At 38.4% G+C, this 17,640-nt stretch overlaps 1 protein-coding gene across 1 annotated transcript in view; it reads left to right on the top strand.

Annotated features, from left to right (window-relative positions):
• Window positions 1-16,227, top strand: part of Kah (Kahuli) — a 30,445-nt gene extending 14,218 nt beyond the window's left edge. The window contains exons 2-4 of the mRNA XM_019062552.2: window positions 4,097-4,380; window positions 6,887-7,172; window positions 10,056-16,227. Of these exons, the coding sequence (XP_018918097.2) occupies window positions 4,097-4,380; window positions 6,887-7,172; window positions 10,056-10,492 (1,007 nt within the window). The 3' untranslated portion in view covers window positions 10,493-16,227. The remainder of the gene's footprint in view (window positions 1-4,096; window positions 4,381-6,886; window positions 7,173-10,055) is intronic.
• Window positions 16,228-17,640: the final 1,413 nt, after the last annotated feature.

Genomic DNA, 17,640 nt, shown 5'->3' with positions numbered 1-17,640 from the left:
GAGATTTTGTCGTCTTTTCTCGTTTGTAATTTATTTTCTAAATCCGATTTCTTCTCTCTTTTTTTAATACCTACATTCAAAAAGATTGCAAAATTTGCCGCCCCCTACATTTTGCCGCCATGGGCTGCGGCCCATGTGGCCACCTTCTTAATCCGGCCCTGGTGTGCACCATCCTGGTGTACATGATGTCACACGCTATGTTTTTGAAAGGTGACATCAACGGAAATTTTGAGCGTGGATATTCGTTGTTTGAACGGATCATTATTATTTTCAGCTGAACTACAATTTGCAATGAGGAGACAGGGCGCATAAGTGCAGTTTTTGATATTTCGGGAAGTACGTGTTTGAATTTTCAAAATTATAATGATCACTGGAAAAAAGTCGCCTGGATCTAGAGTCCAGACTCTTAAAACATTGACAAGAAAATATACTCTTGATTCAATCGGACTTTTCGCTTGAATCAAAAGGAAATCCGCCTAAATCAAGATGCTCGGCTCTTCAATTCAAGAAAAAATCGGATTAAATCAAGAGTATTTTTTCTTGTCAATGTTATTGAGAGTCTGGACTCTAGATCCAAGCGACTTTTTCTCCAGTGATCCTTATGGCGGAGAGAAAGTTCCAACTGACTTTATGATGCTTAAAAATTTGAATTTGGGAGCGAATTTTTCTCAAAATATGCATTAAAACAGGTTTCTATTGAAATCATTAATAACTCAATTTTTTTCAAAAACTGCACTTATGCACCTTGTTCTCCACGCCCCTCAAATTACCAAAGCAGGATTCTGTGACTAGCTCGAGTGAAATCGAAAGGAACATTTACTGTCGGACATTTTTCACGTTGAACATTTGTAATGGGACATTTACACTGATCACCTTTGCTTTGAAGTTCTGACAAAACGATGATCGCACTCTGGAAAGCAGGCCGCTCATTTTTCTAGAACTGGCAAATGATGGTCGTCGACTGGTAATTATGGAGATTTTGAGGCTGCCAAAACGCTTGCCGTGTGTTGCACCCGAATAGCAACAAGTTATACTGTTTTTCTTTGATGCGTTCTTGGATGTGCCTCCGGATGCTCAAACGAGTGCGGGAGGAGAGATGATCCGTGTGACGACAAAGTGGGCATTGTTGCCACATTGCTTGACACTAATATAAAAAGAAATTGGATTCTCAATCGAGGGTTTAAATTAGAATGAACCCCTTTTGAATACTTCCAAGAGAAGAATTCCTGATATGCACTGAAAAAAAGGTGCTTGGATTTAGAATCCAGACTCTTAATAACATTGACAAGAAAAATACTCTTGAATCAATCCAATTTTTCCTTGAATCGGAGAGCCGAGCCTCTAGATATAAGCGGATTAACTTTTCATTCAAGCAAAAAATCCGATTGAATCAAGAGTACTTTTTTTTGCCAGTCTTTTTAAGAGTCTGGATTCTAGATCCAAGCGACTTTTTTTCAAGTGTGTCAAAAAAAAGGGGAAAAAAGTGGATTGCATTTTTCAACAGGGAACTGCCACCTATGGCTCATCTATAAAAGCACCTGCCTGTACTACCATGCTAAGGAGGAACGCCGTGCGAACCTGTAGGCGTTACCAAATTTCCTGCGGTAAATCACGAATTTTTAGGAAAATTTGTAGATATTTTCCTTCCAATTTTTCAGATAATTTTGTTCGTAATTTTACCTAAAGTTCTTGAAAATCCTCAAAAAATTATTCATTACTTTCCTCAAAAGTAAACATTCTTTCGAAGGGAATTTGGCAAGTCTCGAATGTCCTTGCAGCGTTTTCCCTTAGCACGACAGTGCACTGGAAAACTAATGGCACATGTTATTTCTTAGAAGAGTCGGAAGTGATAGTTCTTCCAAGCAAAATGAAATCTAAATGTGGCAGTCAGTGGACAAAAAATGACCTAGGTCGATAGAAACTCAAATTTTACGACTATAGCTGTGTACCAAAGCATATATATGTATGTAAAAGGATTACGGGCATTTTGAGAAGCATATCACCAAAACTGCTGAATCTTATCAGAAGTTTATCAGTTTGAGGTTTGCATTTCAAGGAATGCAATTTTCAGAAACAGCGATTCTGACTACTCATCTGTTTGGTTCGGGATACCAAATTGCCGGATCACTTAATACCTTCTGTTGCCGCAAAGTAGAACGCAAACCGCTCGCAATTAATACCTGAGGATACGGTAGGGTCTTTTACCGTCAAATTATCCAGATCCAACTTTTTAACCAGTTTCGGCAGAAATTGCTCATCCAGAAACTATGCGACTATGGAAAGTGACACACGAAGTTGCCCAGGCTTCTACTAGTGGATCCTGAGCCTTCCCATTTTGTATGATTTTCTGTGCTCAATTCAGCACAAACTATACCGAAACAGACAAAACATCTAAGTTAGGTTGTGGGTTGTTTCTTACGTTAACTGAGAGTAACACTAAACCACATGTGTTTTTTAAAAAATTGGAGCAGATATCACTTATTTCTCATACCACCCGGATCTTCCGGGAGGCCAAATGCAGGATATCACTTCGAGTTCCCTTACGATGAGATCTCATAACGCATGTCCAAGATTTCCAGAGCAAAGCATACTGAAAAAAAAAAAAAAAAAAAAAAAAAAACGCTGTAAAAAATATCGAGATTCAACTTCTTGACCAGTTTCGGCAGAAATTGCTCATCCAGAAATCATGCGACTATGGAAAGTGTTACATGAAGCAGCCCAGGCCTCTACTAGTGGATCCTGTGCTTTCGTATTTTTTACCAGCTGTGTTACATAGCGTGAAGGAATGGTGAATTCTATCAATCTTCCAGTCGATTCTGCCACAGAAATGGTTACCTGCACTAGTATATAGTAACGTTTACTTTTCTTCTGGCAGAACCGACTCTGAATTGACGCTGTGTGAAATACAGCGTGAAGGACTGGTGAATTCTACCAATCTTTTTTTTTCAGTGCAAGCTTTCCAGAGCAAAGCAGCAGTGCTTACCTGTGTATCTTCCTCTGTAAAAGCTGCAAAATGTGATGAATCTCGTTTGTTCGAGTTGGCACATGTGCGTCATAGGGAAGGAGGGGCGGAAAGGTGAAGTCTGACAATTGGCAGTGGTTGCGACAACAGCTGCCAGCCGCTGACTTCATCTCGGAGATTAACAAGTTGTTTTTAGACCGGCACCGCACCATGCCGATGACCACGCTCCACGCAATCGGAACCTAGTTGAACACAATTACAACTATTGATTCGGAGCTTATGCATATTTTTCTGAGTCGAATTTTTCGGGAAACATCAACACTGAGGACCGCGCTCTTCTTGAACAGCCTCCTCGTGTACATAGGAATGCTCAAACCGTATACATTGGAGAATTTGCATGCTTTATTGCTTCATCTGAAAGTGCTTTAAGAGCTGATCTCATAGTATTTCTTATAATTTTTTTTTAATATAGCAAATAGTATAAAAATAGATTTAAAAGTGAGAAAATACACCACCTACTGACAAGGTAGATTTACACAGGTATGGAAAAGTTGAAAATTTCCCATGAGCCTCAGTACGTGTCACATGACTACGTGACGTAGGTTAAGGGGCCCGTTTTTTAATTAAATTACAATCAAATTAACATTCAACGACTGTTATATGACTGTTATATGACGACTGTTCAAATTAACATCGACGGTGGTTCATTTAGCATTTTTCTATTGTTAAATCTACATTGAAACATGTCGGAAACTTTTTTAAGCTACAAAATTGTTAAATCAGCAATTTCATTTTTTACGTGAAAGTGACTCTTATCATGTATGTATCATAACTATTTATTAGTGTACTTTTTCTTGCATTCACTGAAAACAAAAGTATGGTAGCAACAACTATAAGTCTACTTAATTTTTTACACAGTCATACGTCAGTGAAAATAACCAGAATTATGATAGTATTCACCAGACCTCTGGTGATACTTACTGTACCATGGTAAATGCTACCATAAAGTCTGGTGTATATTACCATACTCGTATCACCGCGGCAGAGTATACTAAAATCTACCATATTTCTTTCCAGTGTTGCATTTGTTTAATTTACATCCTAATTTCATAGTTTTTCACCATTTGTGCGCAGAATCGAGTCCGGAGAAATGCGTGAGCGAGGCGGAGCCGAATGACCAATCGGATGTGCCGCTCCGATCGGACGATGAGGCCTGGACAGAGGATGTGGGCACGGGGCGGACCCCCCAGACAACCAACCCCGCCGTGGACGTGGCCTCTCGCCTTCCGCCCCTTCCGCCTCCGCCGATAGGCGATCTCTACAACCTCACCCAACTCGCGGAGATCAGCCTCACGTACTTCAAACAGCGCCTGGACACGGACCTCGAAGCCAACCGGAGTAAAGGGCAAAACAATGAGGTTCGTCCTAAAATTTGAATTTCCTGGATATTTAGACCGCGTCAAGCATAGAGTACTTATCGACGGTGAAACTACCAAACCACGTATCTCGTTTGCGGTGTTTAAAAATCTACGCTCACATTTTATTTTTTTGAAGTAGACCAAATCAATATCATTCATTGAAATTTTCACGGAATTTTCTCCGCACAAAGAGGAAAAATCACAGAAATTTTCAAGACTGGATGTTAAGTAGTTTTTCATTTAAAAAATAAAGTATGGCAGGAAGTCTACGACGTCGCAAACCGAGATACGTGGTTTGGTAGTTTCACCGTCGTTATGCTGCCGTGCTAAGGAAGAATGCCGTATGAACCTTCGGGCGTTGCCGAATTTCCTTAGGTACACTGAAAAAAAAAAATTATCGGCGTTTTTACCAAGGCCCGTTGCTACCTTTACCATCTCACTTTTTTACCAATTATTGGTAATTTTACCATGCAAGACACACTGGTAAGCTTACGTAAAAACCGGTATTTTTACTGGTTTTTTCAGATAAGAATACCACTTTTATTGGTAATCAATTCCCGGTAACTTTGCCATTTTATCTCGGTAATTCTACCACAGTCGATAAAAAATATTTGCGTTTTTACCAAGGTCCAGTAAAATTACCGAGAAAGGGTTTTACCTGGATTTCTCGGTAAAACCCTTATCCTCCCTTATCCTCCGATTTTTCAGATAATTTTGTTCGCAATTTTACCTGAAGTTCTTTAAAACTTTCTCGGAAAAATATTCATAACTTTTCTAAAAAATTTCATTCACCTGTAAAAAAGTAAAATGGGATAGCGGAGATTTTTAAACATCGCCAAAGAGATACGCGGTTTGACAGTCTCACCGTCGATATGCATGTCATGTTTGAATGAAGGCTAAAACTTTATAGCAGTAGCTATTTGACAACTTCCAGGTGATGTTTTGACCCCGTTGTCTCCCTGAATTTTGAATACCATGTCTACATATACTTACCTCCTGATCGTTTATTTGAATTTCGTCGTATCATGTATAGCGTTCTTTAAACCTTTGTTCACACAGGCCTCTTAAGCTCTATTATTCGATGCCGCGATTATCCTAACGCGAGTTCAAATAATCGCGCCGAGCACAGTGCGGCCGGCCTTAAACGTATAGTTGCAGCTGCAAGACTGTAGGAATACTTCACGCATTGCGCCAAACAGTGCGGTCGACGCAAAGCCCATATCAGCGCCTACAAGACTGCTTGGATACTTCCCGCATTACTCCAAACGCAGTCGGTCAGTTCAGGGGTGCAAACCATCTTAGCGCTTAAACTGCCGTGCTTTGGAAGAACGCCGTATGAACCTTTAGGAGTTGCCAAATTTCCGTTGGTAAATCACGTATTTTCGGGAAGGATTGCAAATATTTTTCTTCCAATTTTTCAGATAATTTTGTTCACGATTTTACCTAAAGTTCTAGAAAATGTCTCCAAACAATATTCATAACTTTCCTCAAAAATAAACATTTTATCGAAGGAAATTTGGCAACTCTCGAATGTTCATATGGCGTTCTTCCGTATCACGGCAGTGTATACTGGAGAGTATTGTCATCTCTATGCCACCATCTGATTGATTCATTGTTTTAGGCTATCATGGAGCTCCAAAGTTGGCCCAATGTAAACAAACGCGACCCAGAGGAACACGTATTACCGGCTGAGAAATGAATGATAATCACACACAAAGGTTAATTTTCAGCAAAAGTAGCCATCCAAACTCAATACAACAACTCAACTCCAACCAACCCCAACTCCAACTCCTTTTCGATCAAAACTCAATTCAGAAGTTGGATCTGAAACAATTTCTATCACATCCAAAATCACGTCCAGAACTTTGTAGAACTTTGTCACCATCTTGTTTGCTTACAATGGGACAAACTATGAGTGGAGGAACGGGGGTTTGTTTACATTAGTCCAACTTTGGAGCTCCATGGTAGCCGACCAATCTAAGAGAGACTCATTTTTTCTGTAGTGAAAGGATTGAGATGGCAATACTCTCACGTATACAAGTGCTCTAGTTGGACGTATTTCTATCAAACGGAACTAAGCGCCAATTTGAGTTCCTTTCGAGGAGTTTAGAATGCCGGATAGCGCGTTCTGTCAAACGGAACTAAGCGCCATGGAAAAGCTTTGCGAGTATAGGACGGAATAAGCCCGACGCCCGGTTCCGCCGCCAATCCAAGCCCCCCCTTTACGTTCCTCCCCCTATGGCGCTTAGTTCCATTTGATAGAAATACGTCCGTCCAGTTAATCAGAGAGGAACCAAACCACCGAGATTATCGCCAAATTCAATTCAGCAATTAATTTTTTACATGAAAACGGTTGTGTGGATTTTTGTGCGAATTTCAATCAATTTTCTGCGTAGTACAAAGCAAATTTCTTAAAATTTTCGCTAGTCTCTCTTCACCCATTCGGTCATCGAGCTCCTGTAAAGATATTTTGAGGAAATTAACTGAACATTGGTGAACATTTCAGGATGATGAAATTTCGGAGAAGAAGGAGAGCCCTGCCCAAGGGCACGTTTGTGGGAAGTGCGGGAAGAGCTACAGCACGTCGAGCAACCTGATCAGACACCGGCAGACGCACCGCTCGCCCGAAGACAAGAAGGCGCGAAAGTGCCCTCACTGCGGCAAGATCTACGTCTCCATGCCGGCCTTCTCCATGCACGTCCGCACGCACAACCTCGGCTGCGAGTGTCACATCTGCGGCAAGTGCTTCTCCAGGCCCTGGCTCCTCCAGGGACACATCAGAACCCACACAGGTAACGCTCCAAAGTCCCATCTATTCCAAAACACCGGTTAATTTCGGAGACAAGAGACCCTCCACCGGCCTCTTCGCGACAGGTGGGAGCTTTTACTTTCGGGGATTCAACACTTCATAGACAATTATACTGCCGTGCTGAGGAAGAACGCCGTATGAGCCACCAGGCGTTGACAAATTTCCTTTGCTGAAACACGAATTCCCTGGTAAACTTATGAATATTTTTCTTCGAATTTTTTAGAGAATACTGTCTGTATTTTGGTCTAAAGTTCCTGAAAATTTCAAGGAAAAATATTCATAACTTTCCTCAAAAATAAACATTTTATCAAAGAAAATTTGGCAACTCTCGAATGTTCATACGGCGTTCTTCATTAGCACGGCAGTATAAGGGAGCAACTGTCATCACTCTTTTTTCGGCTGTTGACCTACCTACATGGTGGATGATGAGCTTCGGGTGACGTTATGAGCCTTACAAGTTTCCAAACTTCGGCTTGCTTTGGCTTGTTTGCAAATCAAAACTGCCAACTCGTTGTTAAGCATCAACCATGTATAGGCAGGTCAACAGTTAATGTTGAGGTCCCGAAATTAAAAGCTTCCACAATAGCTGAGATACTAGTAGAGAGTCTCTTGTCTCTGGGTTAAATAGGGGCAGTTCGAGTCATGTTCAAGTATGGCGTAGGCATAGATGGAACAAGAACTTTTTGTTGGAGGAGCAGAAGGCGCTTCATGAAAGGGATTCTGCTGGGATAACTGAGGGAAACAGAGAGACATCCTGGCGATAAGGGTCTAACATTTTCTGCGAGAGATCGAGTATAGTTTTGGGGGACCAGGCCCTCCCCCTTCGACACCTCCCCAGTTTTTCAGAAGTTTTTCGGAAAAAAAAAAACGAAAATAGCCTGAAAAAGACTTAATTTTTCTGAGGCATCTCACCGTCGGTACGCATCCACCTCATAATCAGATATTACTATACTGGAGTGTATTCAAGTGGAAATGTCGAAAAGCAAATGGGCCATACCTTCAGATAAATGAAAAGCACCTGAAACACCATGTAGCGTAAATGAGTTTTAGTTGGTTTTTTTTTACGAGTTCAAAGGAAAAAGTCAGCGATCTTTAATAAGTTACAGAGAAACAACTTAAAACGGGACTAAGGCCGCAAATAATAAAAAGAAACACATAAAATAAAATAAGAAGCCCGGGACGTTTCGCAGGGATCACACCCGCATTTTCAACCGGCAAAACAAGAAAAAATTCAAAGAAAGGACACTATGAGCCTCACCGTTGTTATTGTGAGACTGATAACAAGTGACTGTGATTTAACAAGTTAGCGATAGCGCCTTCGGAGAATACCACTATTCGATCTTCAGGGAGCCCATTTTGCCTACTCTCCAAATTGAAGGCTAATCTACCTGCCACGCTTCTCATGACACGAGCTTAGCTTTGCGTAAATTTTAAGATGGACTCAGGGCAAATGGCAGGAGCATGACGGTAGACAATGTTGATAAAGGACCTTTTATGTTAACATCTGTTATAATTATGGGTGGTGATATTAAAATTACATGTGTATTTCTATAAACTTGGACGAGTGTGGTTCTCTGGAAATGTATGAATTATTTTTTCCGTAGTATACTTTTGTCCCTCCAGATATCACTTGAATGGATAAACTTGTTTTCTGAGAATTTTTATTCATCCGTTCGACTGTTTTTTTTTTTTTACTGCATCAGTGGTGAAATTCCCTTGTAAGAATGGTAAATAATTGGTAAATATTACATGCCTCTGGAGCAGACTTACATCATTGATCTAAATAATTCAGGCACAAGCTTAAGCACGTTTAAAATCATTTTTCTTAGCCCTACTTTTTTCTAAGATCAAATTACAGAGCTTCAGAATTGACTTTTTATGTCCTTTTACGAACCAAAAAATCAAAACACAGCTGTGGCGCCCTCTGTGCAGAGAAATTTCGTACTCCTCGGAGCTGTAGATAAACCTACTGTGTCTTTGTAGGGAGAGTACGGAGTTACGGACAAACTTTGTGTTCGTCGGGTAGACATAGATGACCTAGGTTAAAAGGTGGAGCGTGATAGGTCGGCTATGTCTTATCGCTCCTTTATCGTGCCTTTGTCAAGTTGAATGGACGACATACTGTCGGAAACTTAAAAGGTGCCTTTAGCTTGTCGTGAGTTCCACCCGACATAGGCACGGAAAAGCAGCGATGAGACATAGCCGACCAATCACGCTCCGCCTTTTAACCTATGTCATCTATGTCTACCCGATACACACAAAATTTCAACAATCAGGCCGCAGGTCTCCCATGTGCTGTCATATCCATGGTCCTTACGACTCTATGTACTCTATGGATAAACCTCAACACAAACATTCGGTTACTTTCACTGAAAAAAATATTGCTGAAATTGCCGTGCACGCGGGTATTTCATGGCATGGTGTAGCTAAAAAACGAACGTGCAAACCATGCAGGTAAAATCGCTACACAAATTTCAGCTAACTTAAACACACGCGTGTAGGTGATTTTGCTCTCTGAAAAGCTACGTCTGTTACCTTTTTAGTTATTCTTCCGTAAATTTCGCTATTTTTCCGTAAATTCCGCTATTTCAGCCTAACTATTGAGCTATTTTTACTGTTCGCAAAGTACCAATACCAAAAAATGCTGTTACACTTCCAAGCCACTCGATGTAAGATTAACTGCATGAAGGCGCGCAGATGTAGCAAATCGGTGAAGCAATTCGTGCTAGTCGTTCACTTAATTCAACACCGTGCACGGATAAGAAAGCTTTACGAAGTGAAGCAAATTTTGCTCCACCCTAAATCGGTGAATTAGCAATCCTTTTTTTTCAGTGTTTTCTTACTGTGCAACTCCATATGTTTCCAGGCGAGAAGCCGTTCAAATGCTCGGTGTGCGCCAAGGCGTTCGCGGACCGCTCGAACCTGCGCGCCCACGTCCAGACGCACTCCTCGTCCAAGCCGTTCGCCTGCGCCGGTTGCGGCAAGTCCTTCGCGCTCAAGTCGTACCTGTGCAAGCACGAAGAGTCCTCGTGCAGCGCCGCCTCCCAGTTCCGCCGGCCGTCCGACGAAGGCTCTCTGTCTTCGGCCACCTCGGACCCGGACACCCTCCTCGACCTCTCCGACTGGACGGCCAGCCCCAAACGAGCGCCCGCCCCCACCCATCGGGCTGACCCGGAGGTCCTCCCCAGGTACTACCCCGTCCTCCCACAGCCCAGGCCCAAGGACTCTCCGTTTGCCGCCATCAGGACGAACGTCATCCAGATCTCCTGCGCCGCATCCGGTGCTCCCATTTCCCGGAGCTAGTTCCGAATTCCGGAACTTTTCAGATTTGCCCGAATTTTTCCCGGAACTTTTAAAGTTCCGTAAATGTTCCGGACTTTTTTAATTTTCCTGAACATTCTCGGAACTTTTGAGAAAATCTAAGAGGAACCCCGGAACTTTTCAGATTTTCCTGAAGTTTTCCCGGAACTTTTGAAATTCCGAAAATGTTCCGGATTTTTTTAATTTTCCTGAACATTCTCGCGCGGAACTTTTGAGAAAATCTAAGAGGAATCCCGGAGCTTTTGAGAAAATCTAAGAGGAACCCCGGAACTTGTCAGATTTTCCTGAAGTTTGCCTGGAACTTTTGAAATTCCGAAAATGTTCCGAATTTGCTTAATTTTCCGGAACTTTCTCGGAACTTTTGAGAAAATCTAAGAGGAATCCCGGAGCTTTTGAGAAAATCTAAGAGGAACCCCGGAACTTTTCAGATTTTCCTGAAGTTTGCCTGGAACTTTTGAAATTCCGAAAATGTTCCGAATTTGTTTAATTTTCCGGAACTTTCTCGGAACTTTTGAGAAAATCTAAGAGGAATCCCGGAGCTTTTGAGAAAATCTAAGAGGAATCCCGGAACTTTTCAGATTTTCCTGAAGTTTGCCTGGAACTTTTGAAATTCCGAAAATGTTCCGAATTTGTTTAATTTTCCGGAACATTCTCGGAACTTTTGAGAAAATCTAAGAGAAATCCCGGAACTTTTGACGGACGTGGAATGGGAGCACTGGCCGCATCTCCCGTTACCAACAGAGTACTTTTATAGGGAGAATGTCGCAACCTGTGGGTTCACTTCTCATTTGCTTGGCTATCCTAGATTTCAGGGAGCTATTTTGCGATGCTAAGAAGTACCTCCGTGAGAACATTCGAATATTCCAGAATTTCCTCTCACGTAAAATTGTTTCTTGAGGAACTGTAGGAATATTTTTCCTTGATATTATCGCTTACCTATCTTAGATTTCAGGGAGCAATTTTGCCATGCTGAGAAGCAACTCCATAAGAACATTCGAATATTCCAGAATTTCCTCTCACGTAACGTGCATTTTTGAGGAACTGTTGGAATATTTTTCCTTGAAGTTTGTAAATACAGTAAACCTGGGACTATTCGAACTCATTTGTTGAAACATGTTCCTCATTTTCCCCAAGAACAGCAGCTGAAATACCGACTCTAAGGCTACAGTAACAGCGGCAAGAGGTTATAAACAACGAAACTTGGGAATAATTTTTTTTTTTTAGCCATTTTTACCAACTTTAAATGTCATATTTTTAATCCTGAAGGTCTTCATCCGACTGAGCGTCTAAACTCGGTACTCTCTTCATGTTGGTACTTTTATTTTCGGGCTCTAAATCTGAATTTTTGACTTGAAAAAATGTATGCTGTCACATTTCATGGTCTTAAAGACTTTCGCCAGGAAAGATAAATAAGACCGCGTTTCTACAGTAACGAAAAGTGTTTTTGAATTTAAAGGAAATTTTCTTTAATTACGGACACTGTTTAATATGAATAAGAAACAGGACAGTTTTTAATGACTTTTTAAGAGGGAAGACCGCAGGCCAAAATGATCTTTTAGATATCTTTCGGCAATATTTTCGTTACCCAAAAATTTTTGAACTTGGAAAAATTTGTAATTTCTTAAAGAGTCACTGAATAAATGAATAGTAAGTTTCTTGACTCACAAAAAACTGCCCTCAACTCAAAGACAATTTTTCTGACTCCTAAAAATTGTCTTTAAGTCAAAGACAGTTTTTTCAGAGGCAAGACTAAACTGGAGTTGTTTAGATGTCTTTAGGCGGGCAGATAGTGATCCTCTTTCTAAAGTCTAAATTAGAATGTAAATCCGGGATTTTTCCGAACATTTTGAAAGACAACAGAAATTTCCCAGATTTTACGATGGCTCCTGACTCTTAGCACATTCGGCTATCATTTTGAAAGCGCTTGGATTCACCCTTCTAAACGAAGAAGAAGAAGAAGAAGAAACAAAAAGAAGAGGGAGCAGGAAATGATTTATGAATTTTTGAGCATGCAGAAAAAATCACCGTCCTTATGCTTTGATAAAGGAACCATCATGAGAGTATAACAACTAACGGTAGAGTCCCTTTGGAGAGACAACTGTTGAGGCATTTTGAGGGGTGTCGAATCACGATTCCAACATTCGATGATGGCTTAGTGAGAGAAACTGATACAAAATACAATTCCGTAATATGCATATATGGCCAATACTGATGATAAAAACATGTTGAACACTTACGATCTGCATGAGAAAAACCCAGAAGACTGCTTATTCGGCAATTTTTACAAAAGTGCTGTAGTGCCAGGAAAAAAAATCCCAACCAATTTTAAGGTGCTGCCAAATTTCGTCTGATAAAATATGAATTTTTTGGAATCATTTAAATATTTTCTGGGATTCTTTGGATCATTTTTTTGCGATTGAATCATGTGTTCCGAAAAAGCCCGAGGAAAAATATGCACGATTGAATTATGAAATATATGGTTTAGGAGATGGAAATTTAGGAACTTTTCAGTGTTCATACGGTACTCTTCTTAAGAAAGGCTGCCACGTCATTGTGGGAGCTTATAATTACTCTCTGTCATGTTGCGGAAGAGAGCATGCATTTTGACTTGAGTCCAAGAACATGTATATTTGTACGGTATACCATTAAAATTTTGGATTAAATGAGGAATAAAAGTTTGATCTAAAATAGAGCAGAAATATTAACAACAACCAGAAGTTTTTACTTTATTTTTTCAAGTTACTTTGTTAGCTAGTTAGTTAGATAGTTTGTTTTATAGCAATAATAAAAGAACAACAACGGCAACATCAACAGCAATTATGAACCATTACAAAAATGATAATTAGTAAGTTATACGTAGTTATTTAGTTAATTATACATTCATTACAGTCAACGACGCATTGAGTTCGGATACCCTGGCTGATATTTATATTTTGATTTTTTTTTTAAAATCTATTTTCGTTTTTGATTGGAATTTTTGTGTAAAAAATGTTTACAGAATGACCACATATAGGTCAGATTTTTTTTCAAGTACATGCTGTTTTGCTTTTGGATTATTTTTACACAGAATGAAACTGATTCTAATACGGATTATTTCTTATAAAAAATGGGCTGGGTCCTAGAATTTTGCATCTAAAACGAGAAGATTTATCTTAACTGCCCTTCCGCAATTTACAACGTTTCCCTAGTTATATCATTTGTGTTTCGATCAACATAATGATCTTATACCTATAAATGACGTTACTGACATTACATTCACAATGTTTTCAATGTAACGCACGTATATTCCAATAGAAAAAGGTACATTTACCCATTTTTGTGGGATGAAACTCCCTTTACGTCAATTACTCAAGGCTACGTTGTTACATGAGTAAATTAATATGAAAATTTGACTCGTATCATTTATGGAATATATATATTGTATTTTTTATGTATTAAGTAGAGCAAATAATTTTTTTTTTTAGGTTTAAAAGTTGTTAAATATTAGACCTTAAACGATTGTCTATCTGTACGAGTATTAAGGTATTTGTATCAAGGTGCTGATCAAAAAATATTTTTAAATACGGTATTTATTTTATAGGATCTATTTTGATGTTATTATTTACAAGAAATGTCATTGTTATGTTATATATATCTAAAAGTGCATGAAATAATAATTATTTAATGTATTGACTTTAATTATTTAATTTGATACTTTTTACCAATCATTATTATAAGATGAATCATCCCCATATACTTATATATTTTCCTGGATATATCTGGTAACTACTCGTAAATTTTGTTAGTTAAGCTCTCTTTAACTGTAAATAATCACAGTAATTAAGTGCTGTTAAGTTTTTGTTCAGTTGTTAGTTAGTTTAAGATAAAGCTCGAAGAAATTCAGCCTTAATGGAACACAAGTGCCAAAAAATATTTTAGCAATGAGTCATTAAAAATGGGAGGGTGATTTGTGAGATAATTTTTGGAAAATTCTACATGAACATTGATTTGTGCTCCTGTCAACTAAAAAGGTGTTAATTTGTAATCCTTCACAAAAGAAATCATAGTTAAATCTACATGTATCAAGAAATTTTTTAGTAACAAGTAAATAAAAATCATGAGAGGCATTTGCAATGTGAGGAATCGGTTAAATCTTAATGACTTTAAAGTTTAAAGGACTATGAAAAACCTTGTTGGCTTCAAGATTAACGCATTTGGCCACTGACTAAATATTTGTTGCTCCAAAAATCTGTTAAAGTCATTTTATAATTATTCCCTTTTTAAATATGATTAAAATCCTCGTCTTCGGAGGAAGAAAATGAAAATCGTAAAATGGAAAAAGCATTGCACTGGTAAAATGTTTGACTATAATTGTCATCATAACTATTTTACCTATTTTTTTCTTCTTATTTTGAATCAATCCAATGCTTCTAAATACATCCTGCATTTATGACCGTAAAGTAACTTCATAAAAACTCATCTTTTTTTTTTTTTTTTTTTTTTTTGACTAGAGTCTGATATTTTCCAAAAGTTGTCTCAGATTTCAGACTGAAGCCGGGACCATTGCTTAAATGTGTACATAGTAGAGTTATAAGATGATTTGAATGGTTTTGTTTTTTTGTTTTTTTCAATTTGTATTTTCTTTTGTTCCTTGTTTTGAACTCACTCTTTTGTGTGCATGCGAAGGGATCAAATAGTGCCTTGCTTTCTTGTGTTTTTTTCTTCACTGGTTATTGTATAATTAGACGATCAAAAAAAAAAAAACCAGCTGCACGAGGTTTAATTTTCAAAAACATACTTCAGAGACACGATCTGTTATTTTTCGTTGTGTATCTTAGATGACCATTTACCGAGACAATCAAATTTAGCTCACTCTGATGGAATCTCGAACTTAAAACCCTTTGATTCAGTGACGTGGTGTGCTGCACGATTTATCGACTGATTTGCCATTTAAATCTATGGAAAAGGATCGATAAACAGGGTGTTTGCCACACCTCAATAATCGATTCTTTATCATAGTTTCAATTGGGGAATTATCGACAATCGATCAATCACCCTCGCTACTGCTTTGATCGAAAGCTCAGCCCAATAACCATGATACACCAGATAAGAAGAGGCCATTTTTAGATTCTTTCTCTTCTTCTTCCTGTCTTTTTTAGGTTAAGTTTATAACTGTGCCAAATGACGAGACATAACTAGTCAAAAACCAAGTATTTAATTAATTGTTAGTATCACGTAGCTTGTAGAGCCCTAACAATCAAATAGCTTTTTAAAGAAACTGTGACAATTAGTTCTGCAAAAGTGCCAAAATGTTGTAGTATTTGAGGACTTATCATGTAACAATAGCGGATGTAAAAAATTACCTTTACGAAACACGCTTAAAAACTGTTTTGCTCACACAAAAATTTAATATGTTTGGCTCTGGCATCAAGTACAGATCTCGAAGATCACATCTCAAGTATTTTCTCAAAATTTTGTCGATGCCAAAACAGTTTTTTGAATGTGTTTCGAAAAGGTAATTTTTCACATCCGCTTTTGTTACAGATAAGGCCTAATTTGTGCCAAAAACCATAAAAACATCCGTTTTACGCTAGTTACATTTAATGCCCCTATGTCCCCATGAAAAATTGTCTGTGTATCATCTATTACTTCATAACCAGTGTACATATTGAATACACAATTCCTAGATGTTATTGTAGTGTTTGAGTTAGTTGAATTATATTGGATTTCAAAAAATATTCATATTCTATTTTATTCAGTCATGTGATCCCCTAATATTTACATTTTCAGTAGGATAAGAATGAAAATTCAATGTTTTTCGATTGAAAATGTCAGTTAAGTTTTGCTTCCTCTCTTTTCCAAATTCTTATCGGATTAATGGAAATTCCTGTTTAATATGCTGCAACAGGAATTTCTTGCCGTTTAAATAGGAAATATCCTCAGTTCAAATGGTGTTCCTATATTCTTATAGAGAGGTCCTGTCGCCGCTTTGACGATATTTCTGGTTTACTCAACAAGAATTTATGTTATGCCGCAATTACACGCTGAATGTGGCCGTAATGTGGAAGTCATCGGCCCGATGCCTGAATTTTACGCGTGACGCGCAAAATTCAGCAACGATTCTCAGCAACCATCGGACTAATGTTGGATTTGTCTGAACTATTCGAGTAGATTTGATACACATCTGGATGAAAATAACTCGAATTTGCGAAATTTCATCCGTTGGGCGATGGCTGTTGACTTCCACATTCAGCTGCTAAATGCAGCGTGTGATTGCGGCATTACGGCAAATCAAACGAGAACATGAATCGTCTCAACGCAATGACATGGCTGATGGTTGGTGACGTATAGGTAAAGTAAAACTCAGTCCTAATACGTGGTTGTTTACGTGGAGCTTTAAACTCATTCTGTGATGGTGCCATCTGACCGGCAAACAAAAGAATATGCAGACCCTCAATCAGAAAAAATAACGAAAGAGAAAAATGGTATAAAGAAAGAAAGAAAAAAAACTTGTTAAGATCATTGAATTACGAGGTCGTTAATTTTTTCCAGAGTATGAGCACCAATTCAAGATATCTTTTTCAAATACGAACTTTTTTGGTGACCGAATAATTCCTTTGAGATAACCGGAGAATAGCAAATTAGCATGTTTTCTCATTACCTATTCATAACTTGTTTTTATCAAGAGGTGTTTGATAACATGCGGGAAAGCTAATGATTATGCTAAAGCCTCTATTTTTTCTAACAGAAGTTTTCATCTCTGAAGAAATTTACATCATTGACTCTTCCGTTTTATACTTTAAAAACTAAAAATCACTCTACGTGAATTGATTGACGTACAACCACCGTAAATATTCGTAAAAAGAACATTGTCACAAAGTATTTTCTGAGATGATAAGATTTTTGTAAGTGTAAGAAAAAAAGAAAAAGTCACATGTTTTAAATGTAAATTGCCGAGGTATATTTTTTTATTATCACAAATTTCATTTTACTATACCCGTAGTTTTTTTTTTCTTTATGCGTGTATATTTTCACCTTGATTCAACATTATAAAACACAGAGAACAAAGGAAGGACTATTTGAATATTGCACCTATGTCATATTAAAACGAACACACAGAATAATATAATTTAAACATAAAAACGAAAGAA

This window comes from Bemisia tabaci, chromosome 10 (genome assembly GCF_918797505.1).
Source record: "Bemisia tabaci chromosome 10, PGI_BMITA_v3".
NCBI classification, from domain to species: Eukaryota; Metazoa; Arthropoda; class Insecta; order Hemiptera; family Aleyrodidae; genus Bemisia; species Bemisia tabaci.
Note: the sequence above shows the minus strand (reverse complement) of the source record. Positions and strands in the feature narration are given on the sequence as shown.